Source organism: Rhipicephalus microplus, chromosome 8 (assembly GCF_043290135.1).
Source record: "Rhipicephalus microplus isolate Deutch F79 chromosome 8, USDA_Rmic, whole genome shotgun sequence".
In the NCBI taxonomy this organism is placed as follows: domain Eukaryota; kingdom Metazoa; phylum Arthropoda; class Arachnida; order Ixodida; family Ixodidae; genus Rhipicephalus; species Rhipicephalus microplus.
The window spans coordinates 1,648,480-1,672,993 of NC_134707.1; the positions used below are offsets into that span (position 1 = coordinate 1,648,480).

The 24,514-nt window shown below is 48.0% G+C and overlaps 1 protein-coding gene across 5 annotated transcripts in view; it reads right to left on the reverse strand.

The window, feature by feature from the left end:
• Sec10 (Exocyst complex component Sec10) overlaps positions 1 to 24,514 on the reverse strand; it is a 408,207-nt gene that overhangs the window by 382,941 nt on the left and 752 nt on the right. For all 5 annotated transcript variants that reach the window (XR_012885431.1, XM_075870759.1, XM_075870760.1 and 2 more), the window contains exons 2-3: positions 8,168 to 8,404; positions 2,942 to 3,142 (exon numbers count right to left, since the gene is read on the reverse strand). Coding sequence is in view for 4 of the 5 variants with exons in the window: in XM_075870759.1 (XP_075726874.1) it covers positions 2,942 to 3,142; positions 8,168 to 8,404 (438 nt within the window). In the remaining variant the exon portion in view is untranslated. The remainder of the gene's footprint in view (positions 1 to 2,941; positions 3,143 to 8,167; positions 8,405 to 24,514) is intronic.

A 24,514-nucleotide genomic window follows, 5' to 3' on the forward strand; every position in this document is an offset into this window, starting at 1 on the left:
ATGCGCTGTCAATGAGAAACTGCAAGGGTTCACATTTGCCATATCATTGTAAGGTGTGCACATGTGAATCGCTACTGCAGTGCACGAAAATCTTGCAAAGAAGCAATGACTAAGTGGCACGTGAATTGGCAGAGGCGATGTATATTAGGCAATTTGGCGAACAATGCATCAGTGTTCCGTCCCTGTCATTGTATGATAATGAATTTGCTTTTCTATCCGATAGGTTGTGATTATAGATGTTCGGTTTTTCATGTGGTTGTACGCATGCGTGAGGATTTTTATAAGATGAGCTTCAGTTCAATAAAAGTCAGTTGCGAGTGTGCGCTTTTCAGAGTCTCTTCTCTCTTCTTCTTTCAGGTTTGCACCAACGATGTTTTACAGTTCAACATGGAGACAGAAGTGTCTCCAAGGTATACAAATCCGATTAAAGTTCGAAGCTCACATATCACAGCATTCCCTTGCATCCAACAGATTTCCCTCTTTCGTGAGAAACTCTACGATTCAATGTAAGGGCCAATTAAATTTACCCGAGTTCAATATAACAGTAGAGTTTGGCTGTATAGTATTGGCATACACTGTTAGGGTACTTCAGTGTAAAAAAATCTCAAACATAGTAAATTGCACAAAATACTTATATTTCAAAACGTTATTCCAGCAAAACGGGGGTGGTGCCGTCAAATTTCGAGCCTACAGCAAGTCTGCTGCGGGTTTCCTCTATATGCAAGGACACTCCCTACCAATGGTCTGTTGTGATTCATTTTGGGAGCACTTACAACGGATTGCATTAAGAGAGAGACGGGAGATGGGCGTGGCAAGACAAACACACTTTCAAGAAATGGAAAAAAGAAACAAACACATGCATACACTCAAAATTAACTCAGCAACAAAGCACATACATAAGTAAAACCAAAACAGACTGTCAACCAGTCTGAATCTGTCTCTATGCCTGGCCAGTAGTTATCCAATATGGCATTTCAGCACCTAAACGATCTTTGGTTTCGTCGCTTGGCCACGTCGACTCTGTGCCCTTGCCATGTCGGCAGTTCGTGGATTCTGTCATCGCCGTCCTCCTTAAGTTCCTACTGTCGTAGTCCTTTTCCACCGAACGAGTCGCTTGACCTCATTGCCGGTGTCCCGGTCTTTGTCATTGTCTCCGGCTCAGTTAGGTTACACCTAACCATGTTATAATTTGGTGCCCAGGCCACAAGGGTATCTCGGGTAATGCGCTGGCGCACACTTTCGCTCGTGATTCGAGCAACCGAGTGAACAACAATAATGATAATCAGTATGAACCTTGCACTGCACGCAATATACTCGAGCACCAACGGAAGACAAAACAGCGGTATGCCCCACCGCACAAATCGCTTAAAGTTGACGAAGCTCGCCAGCTAAGACAAATTCAGGTTAACGCCTATTCACATTTGGAAAGGTGGCAGCACATAAACCCCAATGCATATGTAAACCAATCTTCGTGGTGCGAGTCACGACCGACATTGCAACACGTCACATGGGACTGCCGGAGCAAGCCTATGAAGGTTCAGTCGCCTCTGATACTCACGCTACTGGGGCAGCCTTGGGAAGCCGTCCTCACCCGACCTGACCTGAAGACCCAAAGGGGTCTCCTGGATCAAGCCTGGCGAGCTGCAGCGGCCACTGGTGTCCTGAAATGGGGAAACCACCCTTGACATTTGCCCCTCCCTTTTTTGCCTTTTTTTCAATAAATAAAAATATATCATCGTCGTCATCATCACCTAACTCATCAATGGCGTCTTGATGGTGGTGCGGCCTACATCTGTTCTGGCACGAAGCGGAAGAGCTGTAGACCAGGAACTGCAGGGAAAGGATGCGGCAAGTCCGGGCAGCCTCACACGAGTCTTCTGAGATCGACGACTACTCCCAGGGCCTATTTGCCGACAACCTCAGCACCGGGTGGCTCTACTGCCTCTGTCACTGTTGCGATGCCGACCTTTCTAATCTTCTCAGCTCAAAGCCCAAATGCACAGTGCCAGCTCATCTTCTGTGATTTTCCATAATGGCGCCGGTCGCATGCCACGAGCCTCTGTGACCAATCTCGACTGTCAACATGGCGCGCAAAGGCACCATCGGGGTCTCGCGCACCGACGCCACATTCCAGTGCCCGGCACGTGCCTCGTGCCCTTTTACTCATGACGTGGTCGATCACAGCGAACCTTTAGAACATATTTCATTTCCCTTCAACAGTGTGGCTAATGCCCTTTCTTCTGGTCGAGACCCACCGCTAGTGCGTCCAGCATTTAGATAGCTCTATAGACGATTTCGCTCTTTGTAAGCTGTTGTGCATCAAACAGCCTGCTCAAGAAGGCTTCCAGTGCGGCACTTCCAGTAATGCTTTCTCAATGATGCTAGTGGTGTTTGTGTGGTGTATTTGAGTCCATTATTTCTCCCGCATTCTTTCAGATGTGTTTCAGAGCGATGTCAAGAGACTTCACTGATGTGCTCAACTACGTCACTCGGGAGAGGTGCAAGCAGAAACTGGAGTAGCAAGAAAAGTTGCATGATCCATTGTGTTGGGAAGTTGTGTTCTGTGGAGATCGTGGGTTGTCTCCCGTGGGTCCCTTGTTGTGAGCTGAACATCGACAACACAGTCCTCGCGTTTCCATGTTTGTCAATGATGTTGATTGAGTGTATTGCTATACTGTACAAGGTTGTTTTAGGATGTTGACCACTTGTGATGTATTTGATTCGGCTGACGATATCATCAATGTAAAAGTAATTGAATAAATGTGCACAATGTTTGGTTTGTTTCAACCGCCTCTGCTGTGTCCGTGTGTTTTGTAAGTGGGCTCTCATCCAGAAATCCTACAACTAGCAGAACTCTTCTCGAAGCTGCTACATCCTGCAAGCATAATTAATCATCCCTTTGCTTACTTTTATTCACTATACAGAGATTGGAGGCCGTTACCTTGGCTGGGTCATGGAAGATACCCGTGTGCGGCCCATGCTCTGGGCCAAGAAACTCTGCAAAGTGCTTCATCAGCTTCTGTGCCTCGACGGCGCGTGAACGAGGTGTGTTCACACTTTCCAGGAGATCGCCCAAGTGCACCACCTTCATTGCCACATAGCCAATTTGCGAATCCAGCTCCTTGTATGTGGCATATGAGGACTGCATTCAAAAACACAAAGTGGCTACATGACATACACAAGTAGTGTATCTATTGTTTTGGAGCTGCTTTAATTAAGCATGTGCATTATTCCACGCAACAGTATCTTGAAAAACTCTACCAGCTAGCACAATGCACAAGTTCATGCTTCCACTAATTTGAACTAAGCTACTGGATAATAATAATAATAATAATAATAATAATAATAATAATACACTTGAACCCCTTTATAAGAGGCACTGATGCAGGAGTAAGATAACAGAGGAGCGCCAACTCTGCTGACGCCCCACGCTTTCGCGTGGGACACATCATGCAACGCGCATGCATTGGTCCAACTCGATTCCTCTTCTCTTCTCCTGCGCTCCTCCTTCTGCTTTCGCAATGCTTCCTCCTTTCTCGGCGCGTATCACAAAGCGTAGCGCCATCTGTACAGCTGTTAATGAGCGCATGCGCGAACTGGCAGAAACCTGCGGCGGCGGCAACAAGGAGCGGCGGGCACGGAGCATGCCGTCTGCTAGAAAACTGCTTGCTCGTCTGCCTCAGTATGACAATCAAACGAAATGTTTATATGCATACTCATAATGAAATCCGAAATAAAAACATCGTACCGCTTTTTTTACACATATGCGAAACACTGTTACTGATCTTTAGACAAAGCAGATGAAAAATTCTGAAAAAGAACGGCAGAGCAGACGTATGCTTGTCTTCCACGCCTGAGCGGCAGTGTTGGTCAGACATTTTCGTTTAAAATGTCTTGAATGTGCTTATTCATGCTCGAAGAAACAAGATATCTTCATATTTGTGTGTAAAGACTCTGGGTAACCGGACAGAGCACAATGAAGTGTTATGATCCCCGCTGCAAGTCTGGTTATGGCAAAGGGTGGAAGAAGATTCCGCTCTTCGCAGCCCCAAGTGATCCGCTGCTACTGCATCAGTGGCGTTAAAAAGTACCCGTGAGCATGCGACCCCTGAAATCGAAGGGCAAAATATGTGCTCGACACTTCGAGCAGCAACTCATGTTTGATAGGTACTTCAGCAAACACAAAGTAAACCTCCTACTAGACGTAAAGAAAGAGCCTCGACTTCGAAAAGGAGCAATTCGTTCCATCTTTCAGGTAAGCGTGGCTCAACTCAATGACGCTGAATATCAGGAGGAACCAATAGACACTGGTGTCGAAGAGGGAGAGGACATCAATTAGTCTACAGCCGCATACAGAGTGGGCGCCTTTGTTTGCCCAGATAATGAAAATTTTCAGCCTTGCCTACAAGAGGACTCCTTCGTTGGCCATCTGGCAAGGATCTGAGACGACAGCTTGAATGCACCTTTCAACGAACAATGTGCGGCAGAAAGTGGTGCAAGCAGCTCTACTGCTATAAGCGACAGAGACCCTCTGTGCCCAAATTGAAGCTCACTTTTGGCAGTGTTACCTAATGTATTAAGTTTAAATATGTATTATGTTCATGTACATTGTAGTGGCATAGTATAATTCTGTGTGGTCAACGTTAAAGATGCCAGGAATTTGGCCTGTTTCGAATAAAATAAGTAAAATGATACGTTTAGGTTATTTCTTTTCATAACATCGATCCGCAAACTGCAATAGTCACGCTCGTTACAGGAAAGAATTGGTAGCAGAGGTAATGCATGTGCGGAGCATACGACAAAAAGGATAGGCGAGCAGACCTATGAACGCAGCCAAGCATGCGTTCGTGCCGCTGGCAACGACAGACGGAGCCCCCGCCCGCAGCTCTGCTCGAGGAATGCTCTCCTCCGCCGCTTTCCTCCATTCGTAGCACCATCTCGCAGATGCACCGCAAAGCATAAAGCGGCGTTGCAAGATGTGTCTCTTCCACACGAGCGGAGTCGGCGCTCCTCTCTTATTTTACTCCGTGCACTGATGTAACAGATAAAAGGGTATAGGAGACAATAATTGCTTTCCAGAGCATGTCTCTTATAAGGGGGTTCAACTGTAGTAGTAATGGTAGTAGTAGTAGTAGTAGTAGTAGTAGTAGTAGTAGTAGTAGTAGTAGTAGTAGTAGTAATATTTTGGGTTTTCACATTCCAACACCATGATATGATTGAGAGACACTGCAGTGGAGGGCACTAGAAATTTTGACCATCTGATATTCTTTAGCGTGTACTCGCATCGCACAGTGCGCAGGCCTCAAGCTGCTGCATAGATATACAAGCACAAATGCGATGAAAAACATTAACAGCGACCAGACTGATCAGAGTAAAAAAAACTTGTAGGTTGCTTGAGCGCCTTCAGGAGTAGAAGACGACACTGTAGTAGGGCCCCACTCCCATAGCCCTCTCAAGTGCTAGCTTGGCTTCACTTCTTGGTGGATGCCTCAACGGTGCCACAAGGAAACGAACATCAGTGATTATAACATTGGCCGTTCATAACTATCCTAGAATACATACGACAAGTATAGTTGCAAAGTGTCCACTAAGCCATAATTTTTCCTTCTGTGAATCGGCAAAATTTTTCCTTCTGCAATCAGGGCCCACAGAACTTCTAAAAGGCAACACGCTACCCTTTGTTGATGCTATTGCTGATGGTGTCTGAGCACCTGTTATAGGGTAGGCCTCTAAAGCACTTTGTCAGTGCAAAATTCACATGTCAATAAAACAACAACACTATTGTTGCTCTCCTTCAAACCAAATGTTTCAAGTGCGCATGACAACCTGGTTTTTTGAAGCTGGCTAACCACCTAGTGCCATACCACCTAGTAGCAGCAAATGGTCCTCTTGAACATTCCATTGACAACATGAAGCAGTAAAAATGTACCCAAAGTTTCCAAGAGGCTGGAAATGTTGCCTCGAGGCTGTCACCAGACATCAGAACTGCACATGCACCTGTGGCTGAGGATGTAGTGCTTGTGCTTTCTGATGCCACGTTATACCTGTGAACTTTTTCATTTCATCGGCCCACCTAAATTTCTGTCTCCCTCTTGTGCGTTAGCCATCTCTGGGAATCCAGTCAGTTTCTTTTAAAGGAGCAAGCAGTAATCCCGAATTTCAAACTTTAGATGTGCCATTCATTCGGTTGCTTGGTATGCACGAGTCTTTTCAGTGAAGCATAACTCACTCGTGTTACATCAAAGTTATTCTAATTTGAGTTCAAAGAGCATCCAAGGCTTATCGGAGAGTTTCGGCCATGAGACATCGACAGTAATTTGACGTGTTCAGTGGGCTCCTAGGCTCCGCCTCAGGCACCGAGTGACGATGAGGAAGCAGTGATGGCGCTGACAATTTTAGTGTTGTCATCGCGGTGTCTACATCTGGTACCATCTGGCGGTGACGCCTGGCTGCCTGGCAAACGCTTCACTTGCTTGGTTTTGCTTAGTTCACGCAGAGCGTCCGTGTAAATCCTGCGTTCTCATTGTGCCACTTGTTGCATAGGCTGGGGTCCTTTTCTTTTCTTTTTATACCCCACCATAATATACCGTAATTACTCGAATCTAACGCGCACCTTTTTTCCGGTTAAGCGAGTTCATAAATCGCATGCGCGTTAGAATCGAGTACAAACAAAAAAATTATGGTCAATCTATTGCCATCGGCAAATCCAAAATGGCCGCCCCTTACGTGCGTCGGCATGGCGCGTCGGCCATTTCTGCCTATGTGTTTCCCATGTGCGGCACTTCGTACGTGTGCTGAGGAGTTCGTCATCTAGTAGTGCATTAGAATCGACGGCGTGGAAGGGTCGACCCCCAAAACTCGAGTGCACCACGATGCCGCTCTTAAAAAAAAAGTCATCGCGTGTGCAGAAACGGACAGAAATCGGGCCTCATCGCGGTCGTTCGGAGTTCCCGAAACGTGCGTGCAGGACCGGTGGAAACAAAAGCAGAAGATTGTCGTCAGCAAAGCTTCACGCAAAGGCTTTTGTGGACCACAGCAGGGTCGGTCTCCGCAAATTTAAAGAGCTGCTCGGCGAGTATGTGCTTGAGCAGCGAGCGGCACAGCGGCTCGTGACGACAGAACTGCTCCAAGTGCGGCCTATGAAATAGTCTTAGAAAAAGGTCTAATGCGGAGCCAGTTTAAAGCGAGCAGGTGCTGGCTAACTAACTTTATGAAGAGGAAAGGCTTTTTCCTCCGAAGGGGAACATGCATATGCGAAAAGTTTTGCGGAGGAGTACGATGAAAAGCTTCACAGTTTTCAGAGGTTCGTCCTAAACTTGCGGCGCAACAACGGCTACCTGCTTGGGCAAATCGGGAATGCCAATCAGACGCCTCTTTACTTCGACATGCCTGGCACCACAACCATCGAGATGAAGGGGGCGAAGCAAGTTCGCATGCTGATCTCGGTCCACGGTAAAACTACAGTGACGGCAATGCTCTGTTACACGTCAGATGGGCACAAGCTTCGCCCGTACCTCATATTTAAATGGAAGACGCTCCCGAAAGGAGTCGTTTTTTTTGAGTGGTGTGATCGTGCGGGCCAGCGAGAAAAATCGGTGCGCATTGCAATTGATGTCTAACTTTTTTCTTTTTTTTTTCGCGGTGGAAATCGGGTGCGCGTTACAATCGAGGGCGCGGTAGAATCGAGTAAATACAATATATGCTACTACGGGTAATTCGTTGTGGAAATGTATGTGCAAATGGATTAGTATTTGAAGCTATGTTCATTGCAAACAAGTTACACGCATGCAGCATTCATATGTGTTACCAGCCAGCGTGGCCCAAGCGTGCGTCTCCAGCTGCCTCGTGGCTGCTCGGTTCAGCGTAGATTTCAGAATCAATGCTCATAAGAGGATCGAACCAAAAATGATTCGCCACACCGAGATTCCATATTTCTCAGTGTTTTCATCGCCGCTTGTGGACGCTAATGACAGCAGCGACGATATTGGGGATGGCAAATGCATACCTATACATGTGCGTGCCGAGCAGACGAAATGTCAATTGATGATCGTGTCACCATTTCGTGTGGCCACGTGACCACAGTGTCACTGGTGTGACTGGTACACCAGTGGCACTGCGGGGAAGACATGCAAAAATGTCAGTGACAGCCTAAGGGACATGGGACAACCTTGTTCTTGTCCTGGAGTTCGGCCACCTTGTGGCAATGACGTGCTTCCTCCTCCCGACAGATCATCTCGAGGCGTTCACACTTCTTCTGGGTCATCTCAAAAAGGACCTGTAGGTCTCGAATGCCTTGTTTGAATGCCTCCTGCAGCACACTAGGGTCAAAGGTCTCGGGGTCCATGTTGCCTCCCAGGCTGCGCCAGGCAAGGCGCTCAACAAAGTCTTCGGGGCTGAACGATTCCTGCACATACATAAAAATACGAACAGTCTTAAATCGGGAGGTAACACAGTGCAAAATAAGATGCAGACAAGGAAGGGCAACACAGCACAATATAGAACATCTACAAAGAAGGGCAACGTATGTGCGTCGCCCTTCTTTGTAGATGTTCTATATCGTGCTGTGTTGCCTCCAATGTTCCACCAACACGCCCAAGCTTTGTCGCTGAGTCTTCATGATGTCTTACGATCAGCCTCCCAGCTTTTTCATCTTTAAAAAATTCTGCTCTTCAATATCAAGTTATACTTCCATCTCAACCTGTTGAAGAGCTAGTCATTATACAAATGCAGTCGAACCTCATTAATATAAACCAGCCAGGAATGCAGCAGAACTACACACTAAACGTAGTTTGCAAAAGACACAAAGTAGTGATTTGTATCTCCTGATATGCACTATCCATACCAATATAGCATCCATACCAATATAGGAGTGAAAAATAAATACACCAACACAGCGAGCATTGCCTAAACACCTACCTTAAAGGTATTTATTCCTTTTTGCAAAACTGGTGAAAAGATTCTTCTACTGTCTCGCAAGACTATTTCATGACCTGGTGGTGATACAAGAAGCATTTCTAAACTAGTGTGACATCCAGGATATGCAGCAACTGACATAGCGAATGAGCATAATTATCGCAATTGAGTGGCGAGTGTGCTCATTCATCTATTTCAAGCAACACGCAAAGCTCTCCACCAAGTGTGCAACTTGTATCATTCATGAGATTTGATGTTCATGCGGAAAGGTGCATGTGGACAGACTAGGCAGTGCATCAATGATCGGTTGTGAGAACATGCTAATTCTTTCAAAATTGGTGTTGGAAGTAGTTGTACATTGTGCCAAACACAGACGCATCCCAGCCTGTATGGTACTGATAAAATTTTGCGACTGAGATAGTCTGCAGGATCGATTTCTGTGAACATGGGTATATCAAAATATCAACAGCGAATATAGCTCGGAAGGTATTTTGCAGCAATTTTGAAGTTTGTGGAGGTGCTGACACCCCCCCCCCCTGTAAAGTTGTCTGCGCCGCATGGCGCACGTGTCTCACCCCAAGGCTTTATTTCGGTGGTGACCACCGCCGGGCGATAGATGGCGTGTTCGCTTTGAGTACCACTGTTGGTAGAGTGGTAGCGCCGGCGGTGGCCCCTGGCGGTGGGCAGGCCTTGGTGGTGGGCGAGAGTTGAGCGAACCTTTTCTGCGCGTGGCGGCTGCCGCGAACGGTTGTCTGTAGCGTGGGTCCCCGGTGCTCGGCACCGTGGGCTTCGCGCCGGGGTCCCACGTGGAAAGTCGGGCGCTGGCGACGCCGCCTTGGGTATGAGTTAGTGTGTTGGGTGTGTTAGTGTGTGTTTATTATGTTATTGTGTGTTTAGTGTGTCACTGCCTTAGGTTTTTTGTATGGTAGCGCGTTAATTAAAATTGATGTAACATTCGGCGGACGATATCGTCGTCTAAATTAGTTAATAAATGTATGTATGTTGTGTGCTTTGTACCGACCGTGTCTGCTGGGTCCGTTCACACCAAGAGCGTGGCGTGGCAAAGCGCTCGTTCGCCTCGCCGAGACCCCACAAGTTTAAATATTGAAGGTATTGACACCATATATAAGGGCCTCTTGAGGTCCTCCTTACTTCCCTCATATCACCATGCTCCAGTCAATAAACACAAGTTATCATGACATCATAGTCTCAATATTTATTTGGGGGGGGGGAAGGGGGTGTTCCAGCAGTTTATACTTCTTGGTGGCTGGTTGCGAGTGCGTGGCTGTGGCACACGTTGTAAAAGTTTTGTTTGGCGACACTGCTGTCTCGTTTCTTATTCGAAAGGAATTCTTGATGCTGACCATGCAGAAGTGCATCACAGTTCTGTGTGCTGACATGGTCGAGAGCTGCACACGCCAGGTGGTGATAGTTGCACTCGACAGCTGGTGGTTTTTCAAGCTCTCTCAAACCAAAACTGGTCGATAACGAGAGGCCTGTAATTATATGTCGCATGCTGCACAAATGATGTGCCGTGTTGTGACTAACAGGCCTCCAGAAATATATTGCAGCAAAAAAATGCGAGGCCTAATTTTTTGCATTAGTACCCCTTTAAACGCTGTTATGACAGGTGGCTAGAGAGATAATTGAGGCCTGTTGCCATGAGTACGAGGCATCCGTCCTTTGTATAAAGCGTGCTTGTTTTGCCATGCTTCTCTCCCATCTCTCACTTCCATCCTTCGCAAGCGCTCCCGGGATAAATTCATGACACCCGAATAATCAGCAAAAAAGGGGAGCTGTGTATAAACGAGCCATCTATTGATATATTAGAAAGAAAAATCCTTTATGTGACATCACTTCCATGATGCAAAGCTTCCCCTAATCTTTGTTCACACATATTAAATTTATCCATACTTGTTCTTCTCAATAAATCCTCAGCTGCCTGTTGGCACCCGTCTTCGTGTGTTTCCTTTGCTTCACCCATACCTATGCAGCTTATTCCTCCTTTAAAAACATGTACCAACTCGCCCACCCTTCACCACTTGCTCAGTTCTTGTGAATCTGTCATGATGGCTACTGATAAAGAAGTTGTACAGACTTCTAACATAATGCTGGGTTCATCTGCGGGGGTTGCATCATTTGGATAAGTTGAAACAGCAGTGAGCTCTCTACCAGTTTCATCTGCCATGCTGGCTGCACACGAGCTAAACCCTCGGTATTTAAAATAAGAAAACACTACTGCTTTTATTGCATGTTATGAAACAAAAAATAGCCTCTTCTTGTGTTAGCTGCCCTCCACTTGCACAGCTTGCATGTCAAAAAAAAATATATCTTTTTTTCTCTTCAGCTTCACTGACGGCAATGTTGGCATATTGTGGCAATATATTAAGCAATGCTAGTCACTGAGCAGACCATCAATCAGCGACAGCTTTGAAAAATTCACAAGAACCATCCAATGGTCTTCTGGACACCTTGGCTCACGTGTTGCCATTCTGGCTCCTTGGTGCCTCTGCTTCTGTTCAGTCTGTAGAATGCACATCGTGGCCAACTTTGCACAAGATCATCAAACCAGCCATTTTTTTCATGAAAAGCAAGCATACTAGACTGGAAAGTGCTTTTGTTACTGTACAAGGTCAAGAAAATGTCATCTGATTAAGAACAATACCTGGTGGAGCTCCACGTGGCCTCAAGACAACAATATGATTAGGAGGGGATGTATTGGAAGACTCCAGAAAGCTTTTCATATGCACCTCAATTTAAGTGATGAGCATATTCACAACTTCCAGGTACCGTGGCGCTGCTGAGCGGTGGCAGCGGCAAGCTCTGTTGAGATGCTGAAATACGTGGCACAAGGTTGACAAAGAGAAAAAAAGACGAGACAGAAAGAGCGCCTTCTTTTTTTCTCTTTGTCAACCTTGCGCCACGTATTTCAGCCTAATATGTACCAACTAGCCCAACATAACGTCCTGTTGAGATGATTGAAGTTTTAGACCAGCTTCAAACAGCAGATGTTGCTGCTTGTTTTCCCGCATTTATGGTCGTTTTTCAATATTGGGAACGACCTTTATATTACTATAACCCTCCGAGTTTCTCAAGTTAAAGGGAAAAAGGAAATAAAAAAGAAAACGCAGACTGATTTCACTGTGAGTGTCTATGCTCGCACAGGGAGAAACAGTAAGCCTCCCATTAACATTAGCACCCCAAAAAGCCATGAAGGGTTAAGGTTGTTAAATTTAGCAGGCAAATAACCAAGGCCTGTGACCAAGGCCGTGGGCAGCACCCATTTTGTGTACGAGTACAGCAAGTTCAAGGTTTGCAGTTCTCGCGCTTAGTTCGTCTGTCTGACCCAATTGCTGTGAAAACAGTACCAGAATTAGGAATGCTTTTCACCTCTAGAATAAAAAAAAAATATTGGTTTCAAAACGTTCATCACGTCATTACACATCTGAAGCGTTTGCGAAGTGTATCCATGACATCCACATCAGCAGCAATTTGTGTTGTGTTCGGTCTAACTAGCTGACGGCGGTTTTTTTTTTTTTTCTTTTTTTGCGTTTCTGCCTTTCATCGTGCTATCTTTTGTAATTCTCAAACACTGAAACATAAAATAGTAATGGGAATATTACCTCTTAGACATGAAAATTGCGTATTACCACTGGCTTCATTCGCTGCTTGCCGACCTCATTCTCTTTTTTGTTTTTTAATCTAGAAGGCATCCGCAAATCATATTGTCGTTAATATGACATGCCTCAATCGGTGCGTGTGCTTCGGTATTGAACAACAACAATTTTTTCGTCTGCTTATTTTACTTCGTGCTTTTAGGTCACCTGAAGAAGCTTCGCGCATAATGGAATGCAAGAAAAACTGCAAGATAAAGCATGTCTCCTAAAATATTTCTGATATAACTGAGAAATTGATACTGACGTTCCCATTAAAATACTTTTCAAACATGGCACCAGGCTTTGCATGCAATTACACACAGCTTGCAGTGTGAAGAGCTTACGTGTGGGGCTTGCTTACGATGTTGCGCATATTTATCTACCCAACGTGCTACGTAGGATTTATTATTTACTTAATATAGTAAACACTTTCCTACTGTTATGAGTAACTTATTTATTAAACTATATACGATGCACATAGCTCGGTGTACAAGATGGCGCCAGTTCAACAACTAGCAACCGTCGTCGTCTTTCTCTTTCATGCAGCAAGGCTGCTGCAGCTGCTCTGTATTATAACCCACAGGCGGTAGAAGCACCGTCTCGGTGCTTGAGCTACTCGCATGCGGTGGAAGGAGGGTGATAAGGCTTGAGTCGAGCTATGTGCACAATGTCCCTCGAAGCTGACGATGATGAAGTTGGATCAGCTGGAACTATCTCATATGTAACGTCAGTCACCTGACAAACGACACGGTATGGTCAAGTGTAGCGTCACAGCAGTTTTTGAGAAAGACCTACACGCCAAGTGGGAGACCAGAGAAGGACAGGGGAACCCGGTGAAAAGTGCACGTTTCAATAATGGGAATCGTAGAGCTGTCTTTGGTGCTCCTGTGAGGCCTGTAGACGGCTGCGGGCGAGTTGGCGTGCATGGCCGGCTCGCGCAATGTCTTCGCCGGCATATTCAGTGACCGAGGGCAACAAGGTGTCAAAGGATAGGGGCGGGTTCTCGGCCGTATAGAGAAGATAGTATGGCGAATAGCTGGCAGCGTCGTGACGCAACAAATTATATGCAAACCTCACAAATGACAAAGGGACGTCCCAGTCATGGTGGTTGGCCGCTAGGTATTTAGAAAGCATGTCAGTTATGGTGCGGTTGAGGCACTCCGCAAAACCATTCGTTTGCGGATGGTACGAAGTGGCAAACTTGTGCTTGGCAGTGCAAGGGCGCAAAATTTCGTAAACGACAGCTGACAGGAAGGTCCGGCCCTGGTCAGTGAGGAGCTGGCGTGACGCTCCGTGTACTGAAATAATATCGTATACCAGAAATTCCACCACACTAGTTGCTCAACTCGTCGGAAGTGCTCGTGCGATAGCGTACCGTGTCGCATAGTCAGTAGCGACAGCAATCCATTTGTTGCCTGAGCTGGATATCGTGAATGGGCCAAGTAGGTCGAGGCCACTTCGAAAAAAAGGTTTAGTGGGAATGTCGATCAGCTGTAGAAATCCAGCTAGTAGGGAAGATGGCTTTTTGCGGCACCAGCCGGGCTCACAAGCGGTGTCGAACAAAATGGGCAAGACCAGGCCAAAAGAAATGACGACACACACAGTCATATATGCGAGAATCGCCCAAATGGTCTGCCAAAGAAGCGTCATGAAGTTGGTTGAGGACAGTCGCACGAAGATATGCTGGTATGACGGGGAGTAAGTCATGGCCATACGGCTCGAGGTTACGGTGATACAGGATCCAGTCTTTGACCAGGAACATTTGTAGAGATGCGTCGTGAGGCATAAACTCAAGCTTCTCAATGATGGCTTGCAGAGAAGCATCCCGGCAATGTTCGTGGCCAAGGTTGAGTAGCTGCGCCATCGACAGAAAGTCTGGAAAGGTGTCAGTATGGGCGGCTTCTTCAGCAGGGTAGCGGGATAAACAATACGCATCTTGATGCAACCGCCCTGTTTTGTACATTACGGTGAATGTGTATTTTTGTAAACGTAAGGCCCAACAAGCGAGGCGTCCTGTGGGATCCTTGAGTGAGGCCAGCCAGCAGAGCGCATGGTGATCGGTGACTACTCGAATTGGACGCCCTTATAAGTATGGGCGAAACTTAGCGACTGCCCACACAAAAGCAAGGCACTCACGTTCAGTGATTGAATAGTTGCGCTCGGCGGTAGATAGCAGTTGGCTTGCATATGCTACAACATGGTCATGTCCGCGTTGGCGCTACAATAGCATTGCTCCTATGCCGTGCGCACTAGCATCAGTGCGAACCTCGATTGAAGCTAATGGATCGAAATGAGCTAAAATCGGTGGTGTTCTAAGGAGGGTCGTGACCTGGGAAAAAGATTAGGCTTGACCAGCGCCCAAGGAAAATGGGGCGTCCTTCTTCAGGAGGTTTGTGAGTGGGCGTGCAATGATTGCGCAGTCCTTAACAAAGCATCGGAGATAGGAACACAATCCCACAAAACTGCGAACGTCCTTTGTGGACTTCAGAACAGGAAATTCCATTACGGCGCGAATTTTCTCTAGATCTAGGCGGACTCCTGCGGCATCTACGAGGTGGCCAAGTACGGTTATTTGACGACGATCGAAGTGGCATTTCGAAGAGTTTGATTGAAGTCCGGCTCGACGAAAAACTTCAAGAATCGCCTATAAACGATCAAGATGGGAGTTGAATGTGGGTGAGAAAACGATAATGTCATCTAAATAACATAAGCAGGTAGACCATTTGAACCCTTGGAGAAATGAGTCCATCATTCTTTCAAATGTAGCCGGCGCATAACACAGACCGAAGGACATAACTTTGAAATGATAAAGACTATCAGGAGTGACGAATGCGGTCTTCTCGCGATCCATCTCATTGACAGCAATCTGCCAATAGCCAGATCGAAGGTCGATAGTGGGAAAATACGTAGCACCATAAAGGCAGTCTAAGGCATCATCGATACTAGGCAACAGGTAAACATCTTTCTTCGTAATTTTGCTTAGGTGCCGACAATGTACACAAAAGTGCCACATTCCATCCTTCTTTCTGATCAGGACGACAGGAGAAGCCCAGGGGCTACACGAGGACTCGATTATGTCTTTCTCAAGCTCGGACGCGTAAACACGGTATAGACGTCAGTGAATGGGACTCACGTCACCAGTATTGATGTGATGAGTAACAACACTAGTTCGGCTTATGGACGTGCTAGCAAAGCCAAAAATATTACGATAGGACTCCAGGACGTGACGGAGGGGTTCAGTTTGATCAGGAGTGAGGTCTGATGGCACTATGCGGTCAACGTCGACGCCCAATGAACGTGATATAGTTGGATCACGGTCTGAGCTGCAGCAATCGTCCACTCTGAAGGGCTCATTCGTATAGACTCTGAAGGGCTCAACCGTATATATAGTCTTGTAGGGCAGTAATTTCCGCCAGGGAGATACCTCGAGGAAGAATTCGGGCAGTGAGGGCAAAAATGACAATAGAAAGGCATGTGCGATTTCCAACAACTGTGAAAATCGACGCCATGCGTAAACATCAAGACATAAATTGGTTCAAACATGTAATCACTGTAAGGTACGGGTAGCACAGAGGAGAGGTCAATGTGTGTAAAATCATTAGGTGGAAGGCGTACGAAATCGATGCAGTAAAAACGGCTTTGGTGTGGGTCGGTCGGATCAGAAAGTAGAGGCATCTCAAGGTCAAGACAGCCGGCTGAACAGTCTATAAGGGCAGAGTGAGCGGTTAAAAAGTCCATACCTAGAATTAGATCATGAGGGCAATTTTCAATAATGGTGAAAAGAACAGCAGTGCTTCTACCGGCAAGAGTCACACGGGCAGAGCACATGCCAATAATAGCGGCAGTCCCCCGTCGGCGACTTGGAACGGCTCGGTTTAAGGTGGGTGTGACAACTTTCTTCAGTCGGCGACGAAGAGCAGCACTCATGATGGACAAATGCGCACTGGCATCGATCAACGCGCGCACAGGTACATTGTCTAAAGTAATGTTCCAAAGATTCCGGGTGATTAATAATATTACATGAGGATTTTTTGCAGAGGTCATCATCAGGTCAGCTCCACCTCCAGAAGCTGCACTGCCTAGTTTTCCGGTCGGGGGCGCTGCGAATAGGTCGGAGAGGCAGGTTGGCGTTGCGGGGGCGAACGAGATTGACGGTGTTATGCCTGCGAGTCCACAGCGAACGTCCATGCCTCTGAAAAAGGCAATCTGTGTCAAGGCCAGCACGCGAGCCCGCCTGACGCGAACAACTCAACGGCATCATCACGTGGCGGCGCCTTTCTGTCGGGCAACGGACAGCGAGCTCCTCAACCCACGAGCGCGTCGAAGCAATCGGCGCCTTCCTGTCTGGCGAGTCTGACGCAATGCGTGGCGACGTCACTCGTCCTTGGGTGCAGCCACGTACAGCGCAGCGGCTCCAGATTCGATGAGAATGACGCGGCCCAGCGGCGACACCATTAGAGGATTCCGACCTCACGACCAGCGGCGCTTCTGGTTGGACATTTCGTTACTCAAAGAATCCACCAGGTGCATATAAAAGAAGCCCTGTGGCGCGTCGCGAGCAGTAGACCTATGTGTTAGAGAGGAGAGCTCGGCTCCTCGGGTCTCTAAGCTGTCGGCCCCAGTGCCGAATTTGTAACGCCTCAGTACATATGCTGTACATAAACCTTGTTTAACTCACCGTCGTCTCGTCTGCTCGTCTATCAGCCCTGCGCAGAAGCAGTCGCGAGCTGAGAAACCTACGCTACCAAACGGCTGGTGACCTTCCCGGTGGAGTTCGAAGCAGTGGCGCCTTCGGGACCGTGTTGGCGTCGCCGTCTTTCGAAACAGTGGTTGCAGCGGTGAGATTCGTGGCGCCCTTCGTAACGTCGTCTGAGGCGCGCTTCGCAACAGTGGTTGGCAGCTGCGGGATCGGCCGGCGTCAGCGGCATCGATGCGGTGAGTGCCTGATGTTTTCCCCTCAGTTCACCAGACTACTCTAGCTCAGGTTACAGTAGTTTAGAGAAGGGCTGTGTGAAGCAGTGAAATAAGCTTTGATCGTTTCAAGCAAAGTCGAAGTGCTTTGAAACCAAAGTCAATGCGGAGGGGGTAAACACAGGAGTGTTAAAAATTGCTTGCGCGTTTTGCTAGTAGGCTTATAGTGGGTACGGCAAGTAAATTCTTAACAGAGGCAAACAGCAAGAGGCTAGTGTGAACGATGGAGAACCTTAAATTGAAGGAACTTATTGAAATTTGTGAGGGACTCGGCATTACTTTGGGCCGTGCGAAACGAAAGCAAGCGATTCTTGAGATCATGAGGAATGAAGGAGTTTCGGCTGAGGAAGCCGATAAGGCCTGGGAGGATATCAAAGCACGCCGCGAGGAGGCTCAAAGGCGAGAAGTAGAAGCTCGCGAACGTGAAGAAGCTGAAAGGCGCAAATGTCGCGAGCGCGAGTAGGCCGAGAGACAGGTACGCCTCGAGTTGAAACAAATAGAATTGGCAATCCTACAGTGTTCGCAGGCGCCTAGAGTAGCTTCCCCGACGATTCAGGTCAGCGGTTATAGAAATCGGGACCAACTGCCACTGTTCGTAGTAGGCGAGGACATGGCCAAGTATCTCGTCAAGTTTGAACACGTCTGTGAACGAAATGCTTTGGAGCGGTCTCTTTGGGCACAGAACCTGTTAGCTCTTCTTCCCGGCGAAGTGTCCGACGCGATAACTTGCTTGTCGAGGGAAGCGTTTGAGAGCTATGACGAGGTTAAGGAAGTGCTCTTGAGACGTTATAAGTTGCCACCCGAGGCTTTCAGGCAAAGGTTCCGGTATGCTAAAAAGGGGAATGAGTCACACGTTGACTTCGCATTTCGTCTTAAAGCCGATTTAATTGAATGGCTCAAGGACGAAGGTGTTTATGACGACCGCGATAAAGTGGTAGAATGCATTGCATTGGAGCAATTCTACCGCTGCATCGAGGAGAATGTCAAACTTTGGCTGCAGGACAAACTTGGTGAAGTACAGCTAAACAAGGCAGCAGAGTTAGCCGAGGAGTATTATACTCGTCGAAAGTTGCATAGCAGGGCAGTGCGCGTTGAAAAGGATGAAAGAAAAGAGGGCTTTTCAAAGAAATCTGATCAACGGAAACCCGCTCCGCACCGTAATTTCAAGAAGGACCCGTCTCCTACGAAGGACACTGTTGGGGAAGGGCAAACGGAAGCGGAGAAATCGAGTGAGGTTCCCAAACAACGCACTGATACCACACGGGCGCTTGAATCACGGAAGCCGCTAATCTGCTACAACTGCAAAAAGGAAGGGCACATCGCGATAAACTGTAAGTAAAAGTTTGCTTTTGCAACAATCCGAGAATGGGAAAAGAACATGCGGTTGTTAGAGCCGTATATCCAAGAAATTAGTGTGAATGGGAAAACGTGTCGAGCACTTCGTGACTCAGCGGCAACCATGGACGTTGTCCATCCTTCATTGGTGTTTCCGGATGACATTACAGGAGAATGCGCGTGGATCGGGCAAGTCGCCGAGGAGCAGAGTGCTTGCTTACCAATCGCTACGGTTGTCATTGAAGGCCCGTTCGATAAGCTTCGCACCGAAGCGGCTGTGTCTGTCGCGTTTCCCGATAGTTTTCCTTATCTTTTCTCTAACAATTTAGAGCAGCTTCTCAAAGAGCAGGCTAAATCGTTCTTCCCCAACTTAGCGTACATGGCCCTCACGCGATCGCAAGCGCGGAAGCTTTCGCGGGAGCTTGATCTTGTTCAATGAGGTGAACTCTCAAGTGACCTTGTCGGCGGGTCGACGGAACCTCAGAGAGGAAATTTTCCGCGTGAGTCATGTGAGCAGTCACTCGAGCGACCCGTCGCCAAAGCGACCGGCGTGGTTTCCAAAGCAGGGGGAGACGACATGGCGCCATTGAGTCAGAGCGAGAGAGGTGCAACGCTCTCGCCTGTAGCGGAAAGTTGGAGGGAGCTGTCGAGGGTTGATCGAGAAACGCTCATTCGAGAGCAGCGTGAGGACCTCTCGATAAAAGCGCTAATGGAAAGCGTAAACTTGGGAAAAAAGAAAAAGAATGTTTCTTTTTTTGAGAAAGCAGGGCTTTTGTATCGGAGCTACACAAATTCGCAAGGTCGCAAGTATGAGCAGCTCTTGGTGCCACAAAAGTATCGTCGCCAACTATTGGAACTGGCGCAAACGCATGGGCAGGGCACCTCGGAATAAAAAAGACCAAGGCTAGAGTTTCCCTTGAGTTTTATTGGCCGAAATGCTGGAAGGATATCGAAGACTTTGTACGCTCATGCGACACTTGTCAGAGAGCAGGGAAATCCACGGAGAAGTGGAAGGCACCCATGAAGCTTGTGCCAATTATCACAGAACCTTTTCGGCGCCTAGTAATTGATATCGTCGGGCCACTGCCAGAGTCAAGGCAAGGTTGTCGGTACATCCTGACAGCTCTCTGTGTAGCCACAAAATTTCCGGAAGCGATACCACCTAAGGAGCTCAATTCCCCTCATGTCGTGGATGCACTGCTATCTATATTTGCCCGCATCTTCTGAAATCCAATGCGACAATGGTAGTGTCTTCACCAGCTGCCTTACCTCTACCTTTATGGATAAATGCGGAATAAAAGTAGTGCACAGCTCGATCTATCACCCGCAATCTAATCCGGTAGAGTGTATGCATTCCGTTCTGAAACGGATACTGAGGGCTCTTTGCTACGAGCACAAATGCGACTGGGAAGCGTGTATTCCTCCCGCTATTTTCGCTTTGAGATCAGCTCCTCATGAGAACACTGGTTTTAGCCCTGCAGAGCTTGTCTATGGCAGGAATTTGAGAACACCATTGCGGATGCTGCGCGAGTGCTGGGAGGGTTTTGATGAGGACCCTAATGTAGTTGCGCATGTTCTAGACCTCCTTCAGAGGCTTGGAAAAACGAAAGATCTAGTGGAAAGCCACATGAAGGCTGCACAAGTGTTGTCGAAGGAGTACTACGACAAATGGGCGAAGAAGCGTGCTTTTGAAGTAGGAAGTCAGGTAATGCTGCTGCGGCCGAGCAAAAAGAAAAAAGATTGAGGTTCATTGGGAAGGGCCCGCCAAAATAATATCGAAGCTTTCTGATATCAATTATGAAGTGAAATTAGGAAGGTGGCCGAACAAAATTTACCACAGTAACTTGATGAAACCATACGTTCAACGGCAAGCAGTCGTAAATCAGCTGTTGAATGCTTCAGAGGAACAGGGAGCAGGACTTTTTAGTTCTAGTGAGGTAATCGAAAGGGAATCGGAGGTTATCTTGGAGCAGTTGAACCTAGAGCCTAGGTTAAGTGAAGTCCAGAAGGAGGACCTGAAAAGGATTGTTTCCGAATTTGAAGACGTGTTTTCGGACCATCCCGGAAACACGACGGTGATCGAGCACGATATCGAGCTAACTTGTGAGGAGCCAATACCTAGCAAGCCGTATCGTTCTTCCCCTGTGCAACGTCTCAAATATGAGCAGCTGTTGGTACCGCATAGGTATCGTCGCCTAAAAGTGGCCGGTTACTGAGGTGGAGCATGATACTCGAACAGCTCAACTTTGACGTTCGCTACAAAAAAAGGAAAGCTAAACGCTGATGCAGACGCATTGAGCTGTGCGTTTAGTTAGTACCTTCTCCATCTTTCCGTTTCTCGCTGGCGATTGGGGGCAAAATTTTGACCTCATCACGACCTTAGCTGAGCACTCTCGTCCAGAGTGAGCTCAAGGAGCCAACTTTATGTTGTATTCTATTTCGTTACGTTATTGTACGTGTAAAAATATGAGTTGTCATTTTAAGAGTCTTGTGTCCCACGTGTGCCTCTTGATGTAGAGGGAACGAAATTTCGATAGACACGTAGCTAGGTATGTGTTCTACTATACTTTGTCTGGTGTTTTGTCGGGTGACCGAGGGCACTTGCTTGTGTCGTGTGTTGTCTGTTGTCGAACCGTTCTTGACAAGTTGCAGAACCATCGACAAGTGCTGAAACCAAAGATCGTCAGAAGAGACGAGTAAAGCTGGTCGACAAGTTGTGGCGACAAGCCAGTGGAGCTGGGATGTGTTCCCGGAACAGAGTCTGGAGCTGCATTCTCCCCATGGCCCTGGAGGCGAACCTGGAGGGACCTGGTGAACGAGTGCGCCTGACATCCGAGCCACGTGGAGAAGCAGCTCGTCTTTCCGGCGCATTGTCTGGCGGCGGGGCTGCTGTTATGCCTGTGAGTCCACAGCGAACGTCCATGCCTCTGAAAAAGGCAATCTGTGTAAAGGCCAGCACGCGAGCCCGCCTGACGCGAACAACTCAACGACGTCATCACGTGGCGGCGCCTTTCTGTCGGGCAACGGACAGCGAGCTCCTCAACCCACGAGCGCGTCGAAGCAATCGGCGCCTTCCTGTCTGGCGAGTCTGACGCAATGCGTGGCGACGTCACTCGTCTTTGGGTGCAGCCACGTGCAGCGCAGCGGCTCCAGATTCGATGAGAATGACGCGGCCCAGCGGCGACCCCATTGGAGGATTCTGACCTCACGACCAGCGGCGCTTCTGGTTGGACATTTGGTTACTCAAAGAATCCACCCGGTGCATATAAAAGAAGCCCTGCGGCGCGTCGCGAGCAGTAGACCTATGTGTTAGAGAGGAGAGCTCGGCTCCTCGGGTCTCTAAGCTGTCGGCCCCAGTGCCGAATTTGTAACGCCTCTGTATATATGCTGTACATAAACCTTGTTTAACTCACCATCGTCTCGTCCGCTCGTCTATCAGCTCTGCGCAGAAGCAGTCGCAAGCTGAAAAACCTGCGCCACCAAACGGCTGGTGACCTTCCCGGCAAAGTTCGAAGCAGTGGCGCCTTCGAGACCGTGTTGGCGTCGCCGTCTTTCGAAACAGTGATTGCAGCGGTGAGATTCGTGGTGCCCTTCGTAACGTCGTCGGAGGCGCGCTTCGCAACAACGGCGAGCAGGAGATGGTGAGCGGGTGTAGCGAGGTCTCGTCAGAGCTGCGGCAGAATCAGAGAATGTGGTCGGCACAGAGGAATCAAATTTAAAGGCTCAGCATGACTGGTGAACAGAAGTGGCCTGGGGGGGAGGCCCATACTGTGCTGGCGGAGCCGAGTGATTGCGGCAGTGGTGAGCGATATGACCGACGTGTCGGCAGTTGAAACATATGGGCTTGTCGTCCAGTGTACGCCATTCGGACAAATTGCGTTGTCAAGAGTAGTTGAAACCAAAGCGAGGAGCGGATGGAGGAGCGGAAAAATGGCTCGGAAGAGCAGACTGGTTGAACAGGATGTAGGCCGACGTTCAATGATTCTTGACGAAAGACCGCTTGCATCAGTGATATCGCGGTTGGTGAAGGATCAGGCGTTGAGAATGAAGTGACTATTGGTTGGGCTGGCTCGACCTTGCGACAAACGATGCAGGTGAGGTTGTCACATCGGGGAGCTTGTTGCAAGGCGTCATTGCATGAGGAAGTAGCCGCTGTGTTTGGCAGGCGCGTGATGCCGTGGGTGATGCGGTGGGCTTTAGCCTGTTCTAGACGGCGCCATTCTTTCAGGATCGTGTCGATGCTTGTGACATTATTAGAAACCAACAGGCTGAAGGCATCGTCAGCAATTCCTTTGAGAACGTGATTACCTTCCTTGTCTTCCGAAATGTGCTGGTTGACCTTGCTACAAAGCGCCAAGACGTCAAGAATGTACGAGACATACGATTCAGTCGACGTCTGGGCGCGAGTCTCCTTGGCAGCGAGCTGACGACCAGATGAATCGCCAAAAAGATCACGAATCTTCGTTTTGAAGAGATCCCAGTTCGTGATTTCGGTTTCATTTGTTGCGAACCATGTCCGTGGCATGCCGTCGAGGTAGAAGAGAACATTCGTGAGCATCAGCGTGTGATCCCAGCGGTGGGTAGCACTGACGCGCTCGTACTGGCAGAGCCAGGAGTCAACGTCGATGGTACCGTCAGCGGAGAAAGTGCCATGATCTCGAAGGGGCAGCAGGTTGACCTAAGTTGTCAACTTGGCTGGAGAGGCCAGCGGTGATGAGGTACTGGTAGTTGAAGTAGCCGAAGAGTCCTCGGCATTTCGACCGCTGCGCGCCTCTATCAAGGTACGGGAGTCATCCACCTCCACTAATAATGTTAAGTAACTTATTTATTAAACTATATGCGATGCACAGAGCTCGGTGAACAAGATGGTGCCAGTTTGTCAACAACCAGCAACCGTAGTCTTTCTCTTTCATGCAGCAAGGCTGTTGCGGCTGTTCTGTATCGCTACTTTCTCTGGAACATAAATCGTAGGGCCTCTGAAGTGCGAAGAATTACACTATTCACCAAAAGTGTGCTTTCCGGTACAGTCTCTCTCGGGGCGATCATCTCAACGACAGCCATATTAGATGTACAGTCGCGCCACCTATATGTCGTGAAAGTTGCACCTTAAAAACGTGTTTGCCACTGTGCCGAGTAAGAAAGAGAAGATTGGATAAGAACAACGATTTTGAACAGCAAATACACATGTTGGTGTAAATTTAGCACATAGAGGGCAGCATTCTGATATGACAGCTTCCGTGTGCATGGATTAACACTAAGAACTTTCCAGCTATACTTTTCAATTTATGGCTCTGATGCATACATAGGGCCAGTAGATTTGTACTGTTTTGTGCACAGCACAGCTTATCTGTGTTCTCTTATCCCTTTTTCCCCTGCAAACGCTACAAAGGAAAGTGACCTGTCGGCCACGCTGGATCAGCGGTTACATGTGCTTGGCTGCTGAACTGGAGGTCGGGGGTTTGACCCCGGCGGTCACATTAGGATGGAGGCGATACGCCAGGGGCCTGTCTACTGTGTGGTGTCGGTGCACGTTAAAGCACACAAGATAGCCAAAATTATCAGAGCTCTCCATGAGGCCCCTCTCCTGATTATCTTGTGGTTTTTGAACGTAAGACACCAGATATTATTATTACTAAACG